The 20,152-nt window shown below is 36.6% G+C and overlaps 1 protein-coding gene across 1 annotated transcript in view; it reads left to right on the top strand.

The window, feature by feature from the left end:
• LOC144452645 (centrosomal protein of 290 kDa-like) overlaps positions 1-20,152 on the top strand; it is a 54,083-nt gene that overhangs the window by 8,909 nt on the left and 25,022 nt on the right. Inside the window, exons 5-26 of the mRNA XM_078143784.1 lie at positions 641-772; positions 1,382-1,435; positions 1,778-1,930; positions 2,959-3,141; positions 3,779-3,868; positions 4,341-4,463; positions 6,549-6,672; positions 9,127-9,296; positions 9,655-9,725; positions 9,978-10,244; positions 10,662-10,824; positions 11,821-12,048; positions 12,962-13,126; positions 13,851-14,000; positions 14,832-15,050; positions 15,608-15,757; positions 16,318-16,398; positions 16,956-17,129; positions 17,910-18,024; positions 18,402-18,589; positions 19,162-19,320; positions 19,701-19,833. Of these exons, the coding sequence (XP_077999910.1) occupies positions 641-772; positions 1,382-1,435; positions 1,778-1,930; positions 2,959-3,141; positions 3,779-3,868; positions 4,341-4,463; positions 6,549-6,672; positions 9,127-9,296; positions 9,655-9,725; positions 9,978-10,244; positions 10,662-10,824; positions 11,821-12,048; positions 12,962-13,126; positions 13,851-14,000; positions 14,832-15,050; positions 15,608-15,757; positions 16,318-16,398; positions 16,956-17,129; positions 17,910-18,024; positions 18,402-18,589; positions 19,162-19,320; positions 19,701-19,833 (3,292 nt within the window). The remainder of the gene's footprint in view (positions 1-640; positions 773-1,381; positions 1,436-1,777; positions 1,931-2,958; positions 3,142-3,778; positions 3,869-4,340; positions 4,464-6,548; positions 6,673-9,126; positions 9,297-9,654; positions 9,726-9,977; positions 10,245-10,661; positions 10,825-11,820; positions 12,049-12,961; positions 13,127-13,850; positions 14,001-14,831; positions 15,051-15,607; positions 15,758-16,317; positions 16,399-16,955; positions 17,130-17,909; positions 18,025-18,401; positions 18,590-19,161; positions 19,321-19,700; positions 19,834-20,152) is intronic.

Below are 20,152 nucleotides of genomic sequence, written 5' to 3'. Positions count from 1 at the left end.
CTGGGCAGTACAACTTTTTGACTACCAAACCATAGTGACTGTAGAGTTTCCACTGGGCAGTACAATTTTTTGACTACCAAAACAGAGTGACTATGGAGTTTCACTGGGCAGTACAATTTTTTGACTACCAAAACAGAGTGACTATAGAGTTTCCACTGGACAGTACAATTTTTTGAGTACCAAAACAGTTACTATAGAGTTTCCACTGGGCAGTACAATTTTTTGACTACTAAACCATAGTGACTGTAGAGTTTCCACTGGGCAGTACAATTTTTTGACTACCAAAACAGAGTGACTATAGAATTTCTATTATGCAGTACAATGTTTTTTATGTCTCACAAAATGTGTTTTGTTACAAATTACATAAGACAAAATACAGAAACTGATAGCACACAAGCATATAAAATGATACCTTTTATCTCACTTAACTGTGATTAGAAATGAACAAGGAAAAAAGAAAGATTCAAACACAAACTGCTCATGTGTGTTTGCGTTAGAAATATTTGGGTTAAAAATCTATGGTTAATGAAGATATTATTTATAGACAGAATCTCAGAGTAAAGTTGTTTACAAAAGTGTTTTATTTTCCGATAATAATTACCATGTGTACTTGATTCTACTGTTCTGATTATCATAACAGAGTGGACAGCCAAAAGATGTGAGATTCTTACAAGAACAAGTTAGAGATACAGAGCGTCAGTTGGATTTATTACAACGAGAGCTGACAGACAGAGAACGAGAGTTAGCGAGTGAGAAGAGAGAAGCAGAACGAGTAAGTAGTGATTTAGTGTTAATCATCTAGGGACTAAGTAAGCAAGCACATTGCTCATGATCATAACATCAACTATACGAGTTTCAGTTAAGCAGTACGATCTTTTTTACTACCAAAACAGAGTGACTATATATAGAGTTTCAGTTAAGCAGTACGATCTTTTTTACTACCAAAACAGAGTGACTATATATAGAGTTTCAGTTAGTAAGTACAATGTTTTTAACCACCAAAACAGAGTGACTATAGAGTTTCAGTTAGGCAGCACAATGTTTTTTACTACCAAAACAGTGTGACTATAGAGTTTCAGTTAAGCAGCACGATGTTTTTTACTACCAAAACAGAGTGACTATAGAGTTTCAATTAGTCAGTACAATGTTTTTTACTACCAAAACAGAGTGACTATAGAGTTTCAATTGGGCAGTCCTATATGTCCTTTATACTATCACATACCAAAGGGATCGCATAAAGATGGAGAATGTGCTATTCATGGTTCCTATAGTCACAAGCATAGTACAGTATAGTTACTTTGGAATGGTAAATTCGGCGCTGAAGATATAGTCAAGTAATAAAGTGTACTATTAATGTACTTTATGATTTGTTTGTTGACAGTATGCAGCCAGAGCCGAGGAAGTGGAGAGAGACAAGAGAGATTTAAGGAGAGAGGTAAGCTATAAAACACAACTATTATTATTACTAAAGGCTTACTTTCAGAAACTAGTGTTTGACCAGATTTTAGATTCTTGTACAAGTAGATCATATTTCTGAATAAATATTCCTACCAAGATCGTAAGGAAACTAAGACGTTGCAACGTCAGATGTTTCTTTGTAAAAATATTGTTCATTTATTAAAAAAAAGTGAGTTGCACAGTTTGTTTTTGTTTACATTGAGTGACATCTTTAAAACAAAAGTAGGAATTGCAATCTTGAATGTTTTGTGTTTTCAAGGGTGATGTCTTTCAATAAACGAGATTTAATCTCAAATATTTGTGTTTTGTGTTCACATAGAATGACATCTTACAAGGAGAGAACCGAGAGTTACGTTCTCAGATGGCAGCTTGGCAGGAACGTGAGTTACAAATGAAAGGAACAGGCTATGAATTCCAGGATAAGATGAGACAGAAAAACCAGGAATTGGCTGGATATCTGGATGAGATTCAGGTTAGTAGTAATTAGGAGGGTCTGTTTTGATTAGTGTGATATCTGAACGCGGTATATGTTGGTATTAATTAGGAAGGGTCTGATTTAATGAGGGAGGGTCTGTTTAATTGGCGAGATATCTGAAAGAGATATGGCTTGGTATTAATTAGGGAGGGTCTGTTTAATTGGTGTGATGTCTGCGATATGGATTGTATTAATTAGGGAGAGTCTTTTTAATTAGAGCATGTCTTCTTATTAATTAGGGAGGGCCTGTGGAATGAGATAGGATAAATTACAGGTTGGTATTAGTTAGGAAGGGTCTGTTTAGATAATTAATTAGAGAGGGTCTGTTTTAATTAGGGTGGGTCTACTCTGTGTAATTGGAGACAGTCCAAGGAATTAGCTAGATACATTTGTATGAAGACAAGTTACAGACTGGTATTAATTAGGAAGGGTGTGAAGTTCATTGAAAAAAAGACCAGCTGTAGAGGCAACTGAAATAAAAAGATAATACAGAAAGATGAACAGAGGGAATAACATAGGGACAGTGGAAATGGCACTAAAAGAGGGTGCAAGACCAAAGATGGAAGGGTGCACAAATATCACAGCAGGGTGCAAATTGTTCAGGGATGAACAAATCCACTGGTCTTGGGTCCGTGACTAGCGATTTTTTGGGGCGGACCACACAAATTTTACCTTGTACCACTAATTCTTTCAGCTGGACCACTGGATTTTTTAAGGCACCAGTTCACAAAATGATTTGTTCACCCCTGTTGTTGATAGCAGCAGGGTGCCTGTGTATGGTTAAAACCCCTTATGGACAACACTTCCATAATCAAAGGTTGTCGGTAGTGATTATTCCTATATAGAAAACAGTACCCTGGAATACACTAGTTCATGAATGAAGTGCCTCCTTACATTTGTATCTGCAAACAACTCCTAATCTGTTTTCATTACTTTTTTGCAATTCATTTGCAGTTGGTATTTTTCCATGTACACATAAATATTTGTACTTTGAATAATAACGTCACTTTTGATTTGATTAACAGAATCTGCAAGAAGCCAATGAACAGTTACAAAAGCAAGTTGGTGAGTTGACAGAGAATCTTGGTAAAGCTGCTAAAGAGATGGACCATATGTCTGAAGATTATATGAAGTTGAAAATAGTCGTCCAGCAAAGTGACTCCTTGGCTGATAGTCTTCGTAAGGAGAATGATGTCTTGAAAGATCAGGTGAGATTTCTTGAGATGTAAGACTTAGTAAATAATGACAACCCTGATATTAGATTGAGAATATGCATCCAGCAAAGGGACTCCATCGCTGAGAGCCCTGTCCATATCTGATCCGGATCCAATCTGAATTAAACTAATCCAGATCTCTTTAATCTGCATCGATTCCACTTTCCGTCCACACATTAGCGTACCTGTCCCCACATATACCAGCTTCGAATCGGATTAATTATCAAACTAATTCACTTGAGTACGTACCTGTACACACCAGGCGTAACTGATCGCAATCTGATTCAAATTACTTTGATCTGGATCAAAACCACTACCCAGAATAGGCTTCGATCCATGTGAGTTAATTCGGATTCAAATCGAACTAACCACAAGTATGGACAGATAAATCAAATGGGATCTGGATCAGATTTTGTAATGTGGACAGGCTTTATGTAAGAAGAATGATGTGAGATCAGGTGAGATGTCTTGAGATGTAAGACTTCTTAAACTATAAACTTTATTGATTTTCTCAATCTCAATTTACACACTATTTTAACACCTTACAAACTGTGTTTATTTTGTTGACATTTCAGATCTGAATTTACACACTATTTCAACACCTTACCAACTGTGTTTATTTTGTTGACAGATTTCCGAACTCAACGTCCATATTCACAGTAAGGGAGATGCTGATGATGAGATTATGGTTGCTTTAAACAAGAAAGTTGAAGAGTGGAAGGTAAGTTATCAGTTTCACCCCGAGCCATGATTACATTTTGTATTTGATTACAAAATCTTACTGTTAACATATAAAGGCATCTTTCCATGGCTTAACTCCAGAGTACATTTGTGATCTTCTCCAGCCACACACACTGAGTCGCATTCTATGTTCTACAAACAAGAATCTGCTTACAACAACAAATTACAGACATATCACCATCTTTTTCATGTGTTGCTCCCAAATTATGGAACTCTTTGTCATTTGGCATTCGCCTCAAGCCTGATTGTTTAAAACTAAACTGAAGACTTATTTGTTCACCAAAGCCTAAAGTGTGCTCTAGCCATTCAGTGCTACTAAACAGAATATGGAAATTGACAGTATAGATATTTGATTGATTGATTGTTTGATTGATTGATTGATTGATATATTGATTGATTGCCACCGTAGCGTGTACCTTGTCAATTAATCCTCTGATATCCTCCAACTACAGGAATCCCTGGCTGAAAAAGATGAGGAAATTGAAGAATTAAATAACATAGTAAGTCAACAACGTGATCAGTTGACAGCAGCCCAAGTTGATACTGATAAGACATCTGTAGTTGCTCTGTCTATGGTAAGTACTAATTTACGGTGTTTTGCTCTAGATAGGAAGTGATGTACCTTATTTTAATAACTATCTAGGCTATGGTAATATTGTTTATTTGGTACTATAGGCCATGGGCTTTTAATGTACATATCTGAATAAAGAATAATGGTTCATGTTCACAATATTAGAATAAACAAATAAATCATCTTAGGGAGATTTTCTTCCAAAAGCTGTTTACGTATTTTCATGGCAAAGAATGTAAGTTTTCCAAAGTTTTGAAGACTGAATGTGTTTGTTGACTGCATTAACAAAATAAATTTCCAATCACATACAGGTGAGAAATAAAATTCAGGAATAAACTCTCTTGGCTATCACCAATTTACTAGCCAAAGTCTTGCAGACACACTTCAAATATTGGGGTGGAGGGGAGGGAGGAGAGGGGGATATGTCTCCTACAACAACTTGTTGTGTTATAGAATATCTTCATTGAATAACTGTTCATTGATTAAAATATCTCGGTGTTCTTACTGAAACTGAACACTTCTTCCGTAACTGGGCACACAGTAATACTTATATCTATAACTAGATAGAATATCTTCATTGAATAACTGTTCATTGATTAAAATATCTCGGTGTTCTTACTGAAACTGAACACTTCTTCCGTAACTGGGCACACAGTAATACTTATATCTATAACTAGATAGAATATCTTCATTGAATAACTGTTCATTGATTAAAATATCTCGGTGTTCTTACTGAAACTGAACACTTCTTCCGTAACTGGGCACACAGTAATACTTATATCTATAACTAATCTAGTATTGGTTCACTAATGATACCTGACCTGAAGCAATTTAAAATACATCTTCTGATTTTGTTTCCTCTCAAAAAAGTTTGTGTTGACCCAGGTATTGAACGAATGACCCAACATAACATAAAACAAATTTGTTATACAGATTTTGATTTCAAGTTGTCCAACGGTGTGCACCACGTAGGTTACTAAAGTTCTTTTTAGACATAATCATGAATCAACTTTAGTGTTTTCAGAGAGTAGTTGAATTGGACCTAATGTCTTCATCAAGTTGTAAGACAGTGTTCTCAGAGAGTAGTTGAATTGGACCTAATGTCTTCATCAAGTTGTAAGACAGTGTTCTCAGAGAGTAGTTGAATTGGACCTAATGTCTTCATCAAGTTGTAAGACAGTGTTCTCAGAGAGTAGTTGAATTGGACCTAATGTCTTCATCAAGTTGTAAGACAGTGTTCTCAGAGAGTAGTTGAATTGGACCTAATGTCTTCATCAAGTTGTAAGACAGTGTTCTTAGAGAGTAGTTGAATTGGACCTAATGTCTTCATCAAGTTGTAAGACAGTGTTCTCAGAGAGTAGTTGAATTGGACCTAATGTCTTCATCAAGTTGTAAGACAGTGTTCTTAGAGAGTAGTTGAATTGGACCTAATGTCTTCATCAAGTTGTAAGACAGTGTTCTTAGAGAGTAGTTGAATTGGACCTAATGTCTTCATCAAGTTGTAAGACAGTGTTCTCAGAGAGTAGTTGAATTGGACCTAATGTCTTCATCAAGTTGTAAGACAGTGTTCTCAGAGAGTAGTTGAATTGGACCTAATGTCTTCATCAAGTTGTAAGACAGTGTTCTCAGAGAGTAGTTGAATTGGACCTAATGTCTTCATCAAGTTGTAAGACAGTGTTCTCAGAGAGTAGTTGAATTGGACCTAATGTCCTCATCAAGTTGTAAGACAGTGTTCTCAGAGAGTAGTTGAATTGGACCTAATGTCCTCATCAAGTTGTAAGACAGTGTTCTCAGAGAGTAGTTGAATTGGACCTAATGTATTCATCAAGTTGTAAGACAGTGTTCTCAGAGAGTAGTTGAATTGGACCTAATGTCCTCATCAAGTTGTAAGACAGTGTTCTCAGAGAGTAGTTGAATTGGACCTAATGTATTCATCAAGTTGTAAGACAGTGTTCTCAGAGAGTAGTTGAATTGGACCTAATGTCTTCATCAAGTTGTAAGACAGTGTTCTTAGAGAGTAGTTGAATTGGACCTAATATTTACGTCAAATGCATTATATAAACTCTCAATATTAAACATTGTTTGACAGGCGTTACAAGAGAAAAATCAGTTGATAGAGCAGTTACAGAAACAGTTAGAAGATTATGCAGACAGAATGGAAGACGATGCAGCATTAATGGATGAACTTAGAGGTCAGGCTAAAGACGGCGGTGGTAAGTCTTTTTGTATATTTTTCCCAAAATATCTAGACAGGACAACACAGGTTCCAGACATTCAGCATTCACATGGACCAGGAAATTCCTTTCAAACCACTGTGTGAAAGTCCTGGAAAAGTGTAAAGTCCTCCGAGAAAAAATACATATATGGCGGAGTCTGATGTAAATGTTGATAATTGACATGACTGGTCATACATGTAGTACTGTTTTCAAATTCCATTTAGTCAATTGTGTCAGTCCGGTGGTCAGTTGTGTTAGTCCGGTGGTCAGTTGTGTTAGTCTGGTGGTCAGTTTGTTAGTCTGGTGGTCAGTTGTGTTAGTCCGGTGGTCAGTTGTGTTAGTCTGGTGGTCAGTTTGTTAGTCTGGTGGTCAGTTGTGTTAGTCTGGTGGTCAGTGTGTTAGTCCGGTGGTCAGTTGTGTTAGTCAGGTGGTCAATTGTGTTAGTCTGGTGGTCAATTGTGTTAGTCTGGTGGTCAGTTGTGTTAGTCAGGTGGTCAGTGTGTCAGTCAGGTGGTCAGTGTGTCAGTCAGGTGGTCAGTTGTGTTAGTCTGGTGGTTAGTTTGTTAGTCTGGTGGTCAGTTGTGTTAGTCTGGTGGTCAGTTGTGTTAGTCAGGTGGTCAATTGTGTTAGTCTGGTGGTCAATTGTGTTAGTCTGGTGGTCAGTGTGTTAGTCCGGTGGTGAGTTGTGTTAGTCTGGTGGTCAGTTTGTTAGTCAGGTGGTCAGTTGTGTTAGTCTGGTGGTCAATTGTGTTAGTCTGGTGGTCAATTGTGTTAGTCTGGTGGTCAGTGTGTTAGTCCGGTGGTCAGTTGTGTTAGTCTGGTGGTCAGTTTGTTAGTCAGGTGGTCAGTTATGTTAGTCTGGTGGTCAGTTTATTAGTCTGGTGGTCAGTTTGTCAGTCCGGTGGTCAGTGTGTTAGTCTGGTGGTCAGTTGTGTTAGTCTGGTGGTCAGTTTGTTAGTCAGGTGGTCAGTGTGTTAGTCTGGTGGTCAGTTTGTTAGTCTGGTGGTCAGTTTGTCAGTCCGGTGGTCAGTTGTGTCAGTCCGGTGGTCAGTTGTGTTAGTCTGGTGGTCAGTTGTGTTAGTCAGGTGGTCAGTTTGTTAGTCTGGTGGTCAGTTTGTTAGTCTGGTGGTCAGTTTGTCAGTCAGGTGGTCAGTTGTGTTAGTCAGGTGGTCAGTGTGTCAGTCTGGTGGTCAGTTTGTTAGTCTGGTGGTCAGTTTGTCAGTCCGGTGGTCAGTTGTGTTAGTCAGGTGGTCAGTGTGTCAGTCTGGTGGTCAGTTTGTTAGTCTGGTGGTCAGTTTGTCAGTCCGGTGGTCAGTTTGTTAGTCAGGTGGTCAGTGTGTCAGTCTGGTGGTCAGTTTGTTAGTCTGGTGGTCAGTTTGTCAGTCCGGTGGTCAGTTGTGTTAGTCTGGTGGTCAGTGTGTCAGTCTGGTGGTCAGTTTGTTAGTCTGGTGGTCAGTTTGTCAGTCCGGTGGTCAGTTTGTCAGTCCGGTGGTCAGTTGTGTCAGTCTGGTGGTCAGTTGTGTTAGTCTGGTGGTCAGTTTGTTAGTCAGGTGGTCAGTTATGTTAGTCTGGTGGTCAGTTTGTTAGTCTGGTGGTCAGTTTGTTAGTCCGGTGGTCAGTTTGTTAGTCTGGTGGTCAGTTTGTCAGTCCGGTGGTCAGTGTGTTAGTCTGGTGGTCAGTTTGTTAGTCTGGTGGTCAGTTTGTTAGTCTGGTGGTCAGTGTGTTAGTCAGATGGTCAGTTTGTTAGTCTGGTGGTCAGTGTGTTAGTCAGGTGGTCAGTTTGTTAGTCTGGTGGCCAGTTTGTTAGTCAGGTGGTCAGTTTGTTAGTCTGGTGGTCAATTGTGTCAGTCCGGTGGTCGGTTGTGTTAGTCTGGTGGTCAGTGTGTTAGTCTGGTGGTCAATTATGTTAGTCTGGTGGTTTGATTTACTTTAAAATGCTCTTGGAAATTGTGCTTTGTTCATAACTATTGGTCTATTAAATAATTTTAAACCTACAAGTACAACTCATTTTGTTGAAATGATTCCCACATATATGATAATTTGGGAACCTGGTAGGATAGAGGTTGCAATTTGAATGCTTTAATCCTATGTGCTCATAGAGAGTGCAATGGATTGTATGCTCCCCAGGGAGGTGAGGAAGTATAAAGGGCTGTTGTGCCACTATAGATCCATGCCGGGGGGTAATAACTGTAAAGCACTTTGAGCAGAGTGGGAAAGGGTTATGTAAAAACCAACATTATTACTATTATTATTATTATTATTATTATAAAATGGAATCTAGCATTGCATTTGATCTAAGAGATGACAACCATCTCCTTGTACAAAGCCATTGGTAAATTCTGTCATATTTATCTGCATTATCAACCTGGTTGGGGCGTTTGTCATTGATGAAGACTTGTTGTGACTTTAAAATACATTTACAGCCACTCTTTGCCTTTGTTTTACATGTAGCTCCATCCATCCAACAACAAAACACTATCCGTAGACTGCGTGAATCAATCAAACAGGTAGAACATGAGGGGAAAGCTGCTGATGAGCGAACAGAACAAGCTGAGGCAGATGCCAGGGCAAAGGATAAAGAACTTAGTGATGCACTGGCTAGGATGAGGGAATATGAAGCTGTAAGTATGTGTTAGAAGCTGCGATTGGTCAGGATAGGATAGTATGAAGCTGTAAGTATATGTGTTAGAAGATGTGATTGGCTAGGATGGGATATTGCATAGTGTGAAGCTGTAAGTATGTGTGCTAGAAGCTGTGATTGGCTAGGATGAGAGAATATGAAGCTGTAATGTGTTAGAAGCTGTGATTGGCTAGGATGGGATAGTGTGAAGCTGTACATGTAAGTATATGTGTTAGAAGCTGTGATTGGCTAGGATGGGATAATATTAAGCTGTGAGTTAATGTATAAGGAGCTGTGATTGGCTAAGATTAAGGTTGACATTATTATCATATTTTAACCATTTTTGGATTGCTTTTCAGGGTGAGTATGGTCTAGCTGATGCAGTTCAAGAAATCAAAGATGGTAAGAAACAGATAGCAGTGAGAGACAAGTGAGTTAATCTATATTTTGATATAGTTTTTGAATTATTCTGTTTTGATTACACACACACACATACACACATACACACATACACACATACATGCACACACACACATACACACACATGCACACACACACACACATACACATACACATACACACATACACACACACACACACACACACACACACACACACACACACACAGTAAGTTCACAATTCAGTGGATCTGAAAACTAAAAAAATGTATGATTTTTTTTAGGGATATTGAGAAACTGACACAACATGTCAATCAACTAGAACTTAAAATGAATAATTTACTGGAAGAAAATGAAGATCTTCGTGAACGTCTTGGACTGGAACCACAGGAAGTCATTGATCTGACAGAGTTTCGTATGAATAGAGCTGTACAAGCCCAGCAAGAAAGAGCTATGAATCAAGTACTTAACAAAGAAATTGAACGGCTAGAAGAAGAAAGAATCATACTGAAAAAAGAGATTAGAAGATTGGCACCTGCCAGAGCAACAAGGTAAGATCAGTGTATAGCACCCTCTTTACTTGTGGCATATAGGAGTACATGGTATGGTGGGAGTTATGAGTTATGATTCCTAAGAGCGTACTTACTTCTGATAAATAAAGTCATGAATATTCAGTGTGCATCTAATGAATATTCATGTGGCTAATACCCATCATGCTTTGGTGTATCACTGAAAGAACAATAGAGTTGAAAAAAAAGAGTTTTACTTTAATGTTTCTTGGCAACCGAGTGAAAATTATGGGATGTGAAATTATAGAATTACTCTCCAGAACCCAAATGTAAGAAAATACCTTTCTTTTCTGGAGTGGTATTCCCCTTTAACCAATGCTGTATGTAGTGGAGGATTTGACGATGGATCAGCCAAGAGCTCTATTCAGTGTCAAAATTGTGTTTTCTTTTTGTAACCAGGGCTGTAGCGGAAGGTTTGACAACGGATCAACTTGACGATGTAGATGACTTTATTGAAGGAATGAAATCAACTACAAGAAGAGGTACTCCAAGAATGGCAGACACTGTTAAACGTGCCATGACTATGGAGAAAGACAGAGCTATCGAGACTATCAAAATTAAGGTATTGTAGGACATGTATACTCAGGTATAAACAGATAGAAATCCAAGGGTATTTTGTCAGTGTTTTTGCTAAGGTTCGGAACCCCGGTGACAGAAAGGGAGAAAGGGGTAAAAAATGGCAGCGTTTCCCCATAGAATCTATGGTAATTTTGTTTGGGAACCCAGGTAAAATGACATGGGAACCCCGGTAGATTTTACCTACTTACCACCCTTAGCAAAAACACTGATTGTATTCTACTGTAATTTAAAGATGCACTAGCTGCAACTGGAATGTGTTTTGAAACTATCTTGTTAGATTCTATTTATTTAGTTATTTAGTTATTTAGTTATTTATTGCATCCCTTTTGTATCAGGGGCTCACTAAGCATGTTAGGAGCAGCACTAACAGAAAATTAAAATACATACACTACTAAAAATATAGAGAAGATATGACTAGTCTAATCATATACAGAAACAAACAAAACAAACAAACAAAACAAACCAAAGGGAGGTTAAAGAAGAGTGAGAAAAAAAAATTAACTATCATATACCCAGTATCGCTGCCAATATAATTTGATGGAGAGTACGTGCATTTAACCCATGCCATACTTCTCTGTATCATGCCCCAGCTTACTTTGTCCAAATTTGGCATAATTTTGCAGTCAATTTATGTGGATATGTGATTTAAATGATGTTTCATGCCACTACATGGGGTATATGATAAAACTTTTATGGCCTGGGTATAATGTCTATACTGTGACAAGTTACTAACACTAATTACATTGTATGTCTTTGTATGAACCTTCCCTCTCATTCCTGCTTACCGCAAACAAGCAAATGCACCGGTGTTTTTTCACAGGCTGTAGTGATTAAAGAAAAGGTTCTGTATGCAAACATCCCAAAATGTGATATAATTAAAATAGTTTATTGTGTAGTACAGTATTAATTGAAATTTCAGCTGATACTGAAACAGAAGTCATTTCAAATAATTACCTATTTCAATATTTCTTTCTGTCAGGCTACTGAGATGGAGAAAGAACTTGACCAGCAAGAAAAGATAGCAGACCGTCTTAGAACCCAAGTCAAGGAGTTTGAAACTAAGAACAATGACTTAAAGGATGAAAACCAACAACTAGAGAAAGGAATGAGAGAGATCTTAGATGCTATCAAGGAGAACCAGTCTAGACCAGGTGGTGGTGGTGGTGAAAGTTATATACAGATACCCACTCTGGAGAGACTTCTAGCAGTAAGTTGGGGCAGTTAGATGAGAATCTCTACAGCTTCTTCAACAAAGAATGACAATGTTTACATTGATATTGTTAGATTACTAGAATTGATTTCCAACTTTGTCTCTACTACTTTTGCTACAAGTGACAGATATTGTTTAAGTTGCACTAAAACTTAGAGATAATATCTTAGTAGTTGCATTGTCTGGAAATACTACATGTGTAGTTCCCTGTATTGTTTAATTGTATGGCTGCTATGATACTAAGTAATTCTACTTTGAACATGTGCATTCGTTCGGAGTTATAATTTGAAGGTATTTACATGGACTCATTCAAACACAAAATTGATGAGCATATATCTCTGAAAAGAAAGCAAAACTTTGCCAAAGAAAAGGAGAAAACTTTTTGTGTAAAGTTGTCTATTCATTCAGGCAAATCCAGTGACTGCTTATCAGTATCCAACTGTGATATAAACCATAAAGTCTTCAAGTAATTTACTGTACACTTCCACAAGTGAAGTAAACTTAGATACTAAGTTTGAAACCAATACTAGTAATCTATCTATGTAAACATTTTTGTTTGAGGCTAGAGTAAATCAGTTGTAAGTATTTCATTAGGTTCGATGTTGAGAGCATCTTGAGATAGTAACACCATGACTCCTGAGTGTGTATACCCTTCAGTCTAAAACATCTCATGAATATTCATTGTTCAACCATGAATATATTATTTCTGCTGACTCCCATGATGCAGTAGCCCGTAGCAAAGATATCCTTTAAAGGCACAAGATCAACTTGATGTGTCTCTGAAATCACTAGTAATTGTAGGTGATGTAAAATCATGAAACGACTCTCCAGAACGCCATAATTTATGAAAATGTCTCTGTTTCCTGAAGTATAACAGGTTCATAGACATGTTTGATTTGTATATGACTAGATGATGGATTCCAGGTCATCTGATGGTAAATATGACATGGCAGTCTTTATGAAGGCACAGATTGACCAGTTGACTGGACGCAATGACGAACTACGACGAGAGTTACGAGATGCAAGAACTGAATATGAAAAGACAAGATTGCTACTGGAGAAAGAGAGAACAAAGGTAAAAATACATATATCCTAATTTCCTGATTTCACGTTAGACTTGCTAAAATCTCTGGCCTTTTTTCACATTTTATTTGGTACAATAGTGTTCTTTTGTATGAAATACCAACCTGACATGATTGCAAACAGTCGTGTAAACACTAAGCCCTTGGGTGACTACTAGTAACTGGGAAAAATAAAAAACTGATCACATTTTCCTTCACAAAATTCAAATCATTTGAAGATTATGAGATTAAAAAAATATCTCCCAAGGGACTGGTGACAGTCTAGGTTCATTCAGAAGTTGAGCTGAAAAAGAGGAAAACAGACCTCAGTTGATTAACATTCCATGATATATGATGCCCTATTGTGCAAGTCACATTGTGACTTATGATGTAAACATTAAACCCCAAACCCTAGCCGTAAGGTGATGTCAGGTGAAATGCTGGCAGGCTCCTTTCTAACGTTAACAGTTCTTTTCTATCATCCAGAGGTGCTGTGGTAAAGTTTTGCAATAGGTTTGTCTAAGTTATGGACTATATTTCTGCCTATCAAAATTACCAAAATTACAACTTTTTTGATGAATTTTGATAAATTAAATGTTTATATTATTATGTACTTGCATACCAATAATTGCTAATTGTATTATTCCTAATTTACTTTGCATACAGATGTGATATTCTTTGAATATGCCTACATATTTTTGACCTTTGATCTCTGAACTCTGACCTTTGCCTTTACAGGTTGAGAAGCTAGATAAAGATTTGAAGGCCTTAAAGGAGGTTGGCAAAGGAGCTGTAGCCATCCAACAAATGCCGCTACCAGAAGGCATGGCTATATCTAGCTCTGAAGTTATTAGCAGTCTTAATGAACACCTGGTACAAGCTATACAGGTTAGTGATTTGATTGGTTGAAATTAGTCATGTGATATATGGCTATATCTAGCTCTGAAGTTATTAGTAGTCTTAATGAACACCTGGTACAAGCTATACAGGTTAGTGATTTGATTGGTTGAAATTAGTCATGTGATACATGGCTATATCTAGCTCTGAAGTTATTTGCAGTCTTAATGAACACCTGGTACAAGCTATACAGGTTAGTGATTTGATTGGTTGAAATTAGTCATGTGATACATGCCTATATCTAGCTCTGAAGTTATAAGCAGTCTTAATGAACACCTGGTACAAGCTATACAGGTTAGTGATTTGATTGGTTGAAATTAGTCATGTGATACATGCCTATATCTAGCTCTGAAGTTATTGGTAGTCTGAATGAACACGTAAGCCAATCACTGAAGGCTGTATAAATGATGTGTTAAAATATACACTTATTACCTAGCTATGAGGGCACTAGTAGATGTCTATTACCATGAGTGCTGTTATGCAGCAATTATTTTCTGAGGCTGAAAGTTGAGGCAAGTAGTTGCTACATAACAGTACAAAGGGTAATATGACTTCTACTAGTGCCCGAATAGGCCAGGCAATAAGTGTTTTATAACACATCACATTCCCAGGCACGTTTTCATCAAAGAAAATCACTAGTAAGACTTCTGTACCACTGTAATAGTGCCCTAGGGAAAATAGAAAATGAATGTTGCCCTCAGTATGCAAATTGAGGTCACTATGGCTCACTTATCCATACCATGTGACACGGTCTAAGCCAATCACTGAAGGCTGTATGAAAATGATGTGTTATAATAAATTTTATGTTTTTACCACTAATAGGAAGTAACGCTCAAGGAAGATATGTTAAAGAAACTAGAGAATGCACTAGAAGTGTACAAGAGAAAGTTTGCAGTAATGAGACACCAACAAGGACTGGTTTACAGTGATTTTATGAACGAGAAGAAATCCTGGGAAGGTGAAGTAGAGAAACTGAAAGAAGAAACTAGAAAATTAGAAGATCAAAGAGCTGAAGATTCAGTAAGAGTACAGGAATATAATGTAAGTATAGTTCTGAAGTTTTGATTAAAAAATTTGACATATTTGTGTAACTGTGTGTTAAAATGCGATATGAGCAATAAATATAAAGATTGTTGAATAAATATTACGTAATTTGCATATTTTGTGCTTTCTACCAGGGGGTACATGGTTGATATATTAGCAATAACTTCATATACATCATGAAATCATTTGATCTACCAAGCTGATGAACATTTTAGGTCAATAACTTGACATATTAAGCCATGGAAAATTTTGCCCACCTTTCATTATATATACAATTAAATATTATAGCCTGTTTTGGATAAATTCAATAAATATAAAGATTGTTAAATAAATATTATGTAATTTGCATATTTTGTGAGTTTATATACGAGTAGACTGATTATTTATTCATTGCTTATCACCTGATTTGCATATATTCATATTTAATCAGCATATTTGCATGTTTTGTGATATGTAGACAAAGTCAGACTATTTGGAATCATACATAGACTGTCAGCTCATTTGCATATTGTGCATAACTCATTGCCAAATTTCCATATTTGGTTGCTTTGTAGCGTTTGCAAGAGACACTGCAAATGAGTGGAGATGAGCAACAGAAGAGAATAGCTGATGCTAATCGTAAAATGACTGTACTACGTGTCAATGAGAAAGCCTTGACAAGACGGTTTACCATGTCACAAGAAGTAGAAAATACACTCAGAAAGGTAAGTGAAATAATGACCCTGCAATGATTGAAAGTCTTGAAAGACTGTAACTGTTGGTGGCGCTATATCAGAACTTGTACCTAAGGTAGGTGCATCCAGTGTGACTGAGTGACATGTATACCAATTGTCTCTTGGGTACAATGTGCAAAGGATCCTAAGCATTGATGCCACTTCTCCAATGTTTGTCTTCACACGATACCTATTACTTACATTTAAAATCATAATTTGTATACAGACAGTCACAGAGATAAAACTAATTTTAAAAATAGTGTGTAAAATTTGAAAAGTAGACTGTGATAATTTTTGAATAAATTGATTTAAAAATAGGCAGCAAAATATTGGACAGTAGGCAGTTAATTTTGCCGGCTACCAGCCCTTATCTACATCCCTGAGTCCCCAATAAAGCTTGTTATAATGAGATAATAGTTGGAAATAAAACTTGCATTGAAGTTTTCAATTTTCTCCTCATAGTTTTTAGAAAACTTTTAGTGAAATATTTTGATTGTAACATGCAATGTCTTATTCTGATAACAACATTTTATTTTTTGATTCATCTTTAGGAAAATAATCGTTTAAGAAATGAGATAGTACAGATGGAAGCAGCTGTAACAGAGAGATTGGGATACTTACAAAGACACAAGGTATGTACATAATATAGTTATAATATCTGTCTGCTCAGTGCCATTGTTACTTATGTATTTATTTGCCATAAATCGAAAATAAAATAAAATTGACATATCAAGTGAGGAAAAGGAATTAGTTAAGCATCAGCAATGAAAAGTAAATGAAAAACTAACTTTAAACTCCTGGCTGGACCACAAAATAGTTCAAACTAGTCTAGTTTGTGGCCCAAACCCATGTTGGCTCATTTTCATTACTTAGACAATCTTTTTCCAATTTGTTATACATTCCAATAGGTCATTCCACACTATAAACAGGAAATTGAGAACACTCTCAAATTGGGGGTATCATCACCTCATAGTACTGTTTCTTAAGTGCTTTGTCCCTTGGTATTCTGTAGAAGTGTAAATCAGGGATGTTTTTCGTATTTTTCAAGCATTGAAGAAAGCAGCAGTGCTCTAAAGAACATTAATGATGCCTCAAAATAAAACTCAGCAAACTCATTAACCATTAGCATGAAATTCTGTTGATTGATAAACATATATTAAACCAACTGTTATTATTTGAAATCTTTCAGGAAATGTCTCAGTTTAAGATTGCAGCCTTACAACGTGCATTGGATGATAGTGTACCAGCAGTTGATTTACAAGCAGCTAACAAGAAATACAATGAACTGGCATCTAAATATCGTGATTTGTTAGAAACTGATAACAAACTAGTGACAAGAAATGCACATATTGATGGCCTAGAGGTGAGTATGGGCATTGAATTGTGAACTAGCCTATGGGGTAGTCTAAAAGTGATTAGTGTACTTTTATCACGAAAAAATTGCAATAACTCACTGTGATAGACACAAACTGAAACTTTTGTCATTCAGATTTGTAGATTACACAAATGGGTGATTGGGATGTCTTGGGTATGTAGGTCTAATCACCCTGTAATCAAGATAGTGTAAACACTTACTAAGGTAGAATGTATGACCGCTTGAAGGAAACTTGCTGTCAGAGACACTGCCCCCCCCCCCCCCACTGTGAGTGTAATTATATGTTGCAGCAAGTTTTAGTTTGGGTCTGTATTACAACCTGTGAAAAAACACCGGCGTATTTGCTTGAATGCCGTGAGCTAAGAAAAAATTTAATTCAATGACAAGATTTGGTAAAAACAACAATAATAATGATACAAAAAAACAACAGCTGGTCCCTTTGATGTAGGTGAAGGTAATGCTTTTATCAGTTTGTTTATATCTTTTGAAATTATAATGTATCAGTAACAGTTGTACTCAATGTTATAAGATGTAACATTCTGTCAGTAAACAGAGTTATGGGATCCTGGCTCCTCTGGTATTTATACTTTGATAAGTTAGCAACACTAATTACATTGTATGTCTTTGCATGAAACTTGCCTCATTCCTGCTTACCATGAAAAAGCAAACACACCGGTGTTTTTTCATAGGTTGTAGCTTCCTGATAGCTAATTTGCTATCATTGTGGTAAGCTAAGTGTCTGAAAATATTTGTTTTGTGTTGTTGTAGAATGAAAACAGAAGAGTAGAGTCTGAAAACGATCTTTTGAAGAGTGAATTGTCAACAGAGAAAGAGAAATTACATACCATGGAACAAGCTATACAAGAAATCACTAGAATATCAGGTGAGTACTAGCTACAGAGAAATAGAAAATACATTCTAAGGTTCAATCTATCGATGAAATTGACAGAACTTTTTTGAATGTGACCAACTCAACTGTTTTCATCTCTGTTGATCTTGGGATTGTAGTGTCTTATGTTGATAGCATCGATCTACCTTTTATACATCTACAATCCACTGATTATACTGCCACCTAGTGGTCAACTGTAACTATGGAATTTATCATTCTGATGAGGACCCAAGCAGATCAAAAACTCTGCTAAAACCTTTGAACTGCTTGTGTGTTATAACCTGTGTAACTCATTTGATCTGCCAAGCTAACTGATGAAACATCGAAATCTTAGATATTTGAAAGCTTAGCAAGTTGTCTTATATTTTCAGGGAGAAGTCCAAGTGGTATCACAGACAGTGAATTTATTTCAATATCTAAAAAGATTACTACTCTAGAAATGAAAGAATTAAATGAACGTCAACGTGCCGACCATGCTTCAAGAATGATGGAACAACATCGTAGGACTATCACAGAGTTGGAAGAAAGAAACCTGGAACTAGAACAAAAATTTGCTGAGGTAACAAACTTTTTAGAATTAGAGAGAGAAAAACGTGATTCTGAAATCCTTTCCTCTTCACATCTAACTATAATGAACCTGGAAGCTCAAACAAATGAGAGAGGGAGTTATCTTTGAAGCTAAAACTGACCATATTGTACATAGAAATTTGCTATGACATTGACCTCCTTCTTAAGGTCAGATGCTAAACTTGAGCATCGCTTGTAATTTTGAAATCCTTTTCTCTTCAAAGCTAACAATAATGACCCTGGAAGCTCAAACAAATGAGAGAGAGGGAGTTATCTTTGAAGCTAAAACTGACCATATTGTACATAGAAATTTGCTATGACCTTGACCTCCTTTCTCAAGGTCAGATGCTAAACTTGAGCATCTCTTGTAATTTTGAAATCCTTTTCTCTTCACAGCTAACTATAATGACCCTGGAAGCTCAAACAAATGAGAGAGAGGGAGTTATCTTTGAAGATAAAACTGACCATATTGTACATAGAAATTCGCTATGACCTTGACCTTTCTCAAGGTCAGCTGCTAAACTTAATCTTTTCTTGTAATTTTGAAATCCTTTTTCTTCACAGCTAACTAGAATGAACCTGGAAGCTCAAAAGATTGAGAGAGAATTAAGAGATGAATTATCCAACTGTGTAACTAAAGGAGTTCATGATACTGTGTTAAAAAAAAATGAAGAATTACAAAAAACAGAGATTACATTGAAGATTGAGAATTCAAAACTCAAGGTAAGTTTTTTGCCCTAAACCTTAGGTTTATTATATGCCCTTACTACATTCATTGAGAGAGAAGTTGGTAAAAATGAAAGAACTATCAAATAAAAAAGAAAGGTTTAGGTTTTTGTTATAAATAGAAATTCTTGTCATCAGCCTGTATACTCGCCGCGTAACATACCCACTAATGGAACTGTCGTCATTTCATTTTAAATAGTGCCCACATGAGTTGAATACTGTATGTTATTTTGTAGGAAATTGCTGAAGTAGCATCAGCACAGACTGAAGCTGTCATTATACCATTATAAATAGCGTCAGCACAGACTGAAGCTGTCATTATACCATTATAAATAGCGCCCCCATGAGTTGAATACTGACTATTTGTTATTTTGTAGGAAATGGCAGAAGTAGCGTCGGCACAGACTGAAGCCCTTGAAGCCAGACAGGTATCAAGAGAAAAAGAATTAACATCGCTACGGCAACAGTTGATGGACATACAAACACAGAGTGATGAGAAAGCTATCATAGGTAAGCACTGAACCATTTCAATGAATCTTGTCATGACATAGAACAACCAGGGTATACATTCCATATATTCTGTTCAAAAACAATAACTTGGCTTGTGTATGATATAACGAATTTTATTTGTCAAATGAAATGAAATGAATGATTATAGATTTGTGTTAATTACGTCATCATATTGTACCTTTATATTAAGTCAGTGAATGTACGACTGTTACAACTGGATTCAAGTTACTGTTCACTGGTTCAGTTTGATGCAACCCCGCAGAAACTAATAACAAACTGCACATGCTAAACTTTAAGATAGCAAGATTGAAGAAATACA

Source organism: Glandiceps talaboti, chromosome 23, assembly GCF_964340395.1.
Source record: "Glandiceps talaboti chromosome 23, keGlaTala1.1, whole genome shotgun sequence".
In the NCBI taxonomy this organism is placed as follows: domain Eukaryota; kingdom Metazoa; phylum Hemichordata; class Enteropneusta; family Spengelidae; genus Glandiceps; species Glandiceps talaboti.
This window is presented reverse-complemented; position numbering and strand designations above follow the sequence as displayed.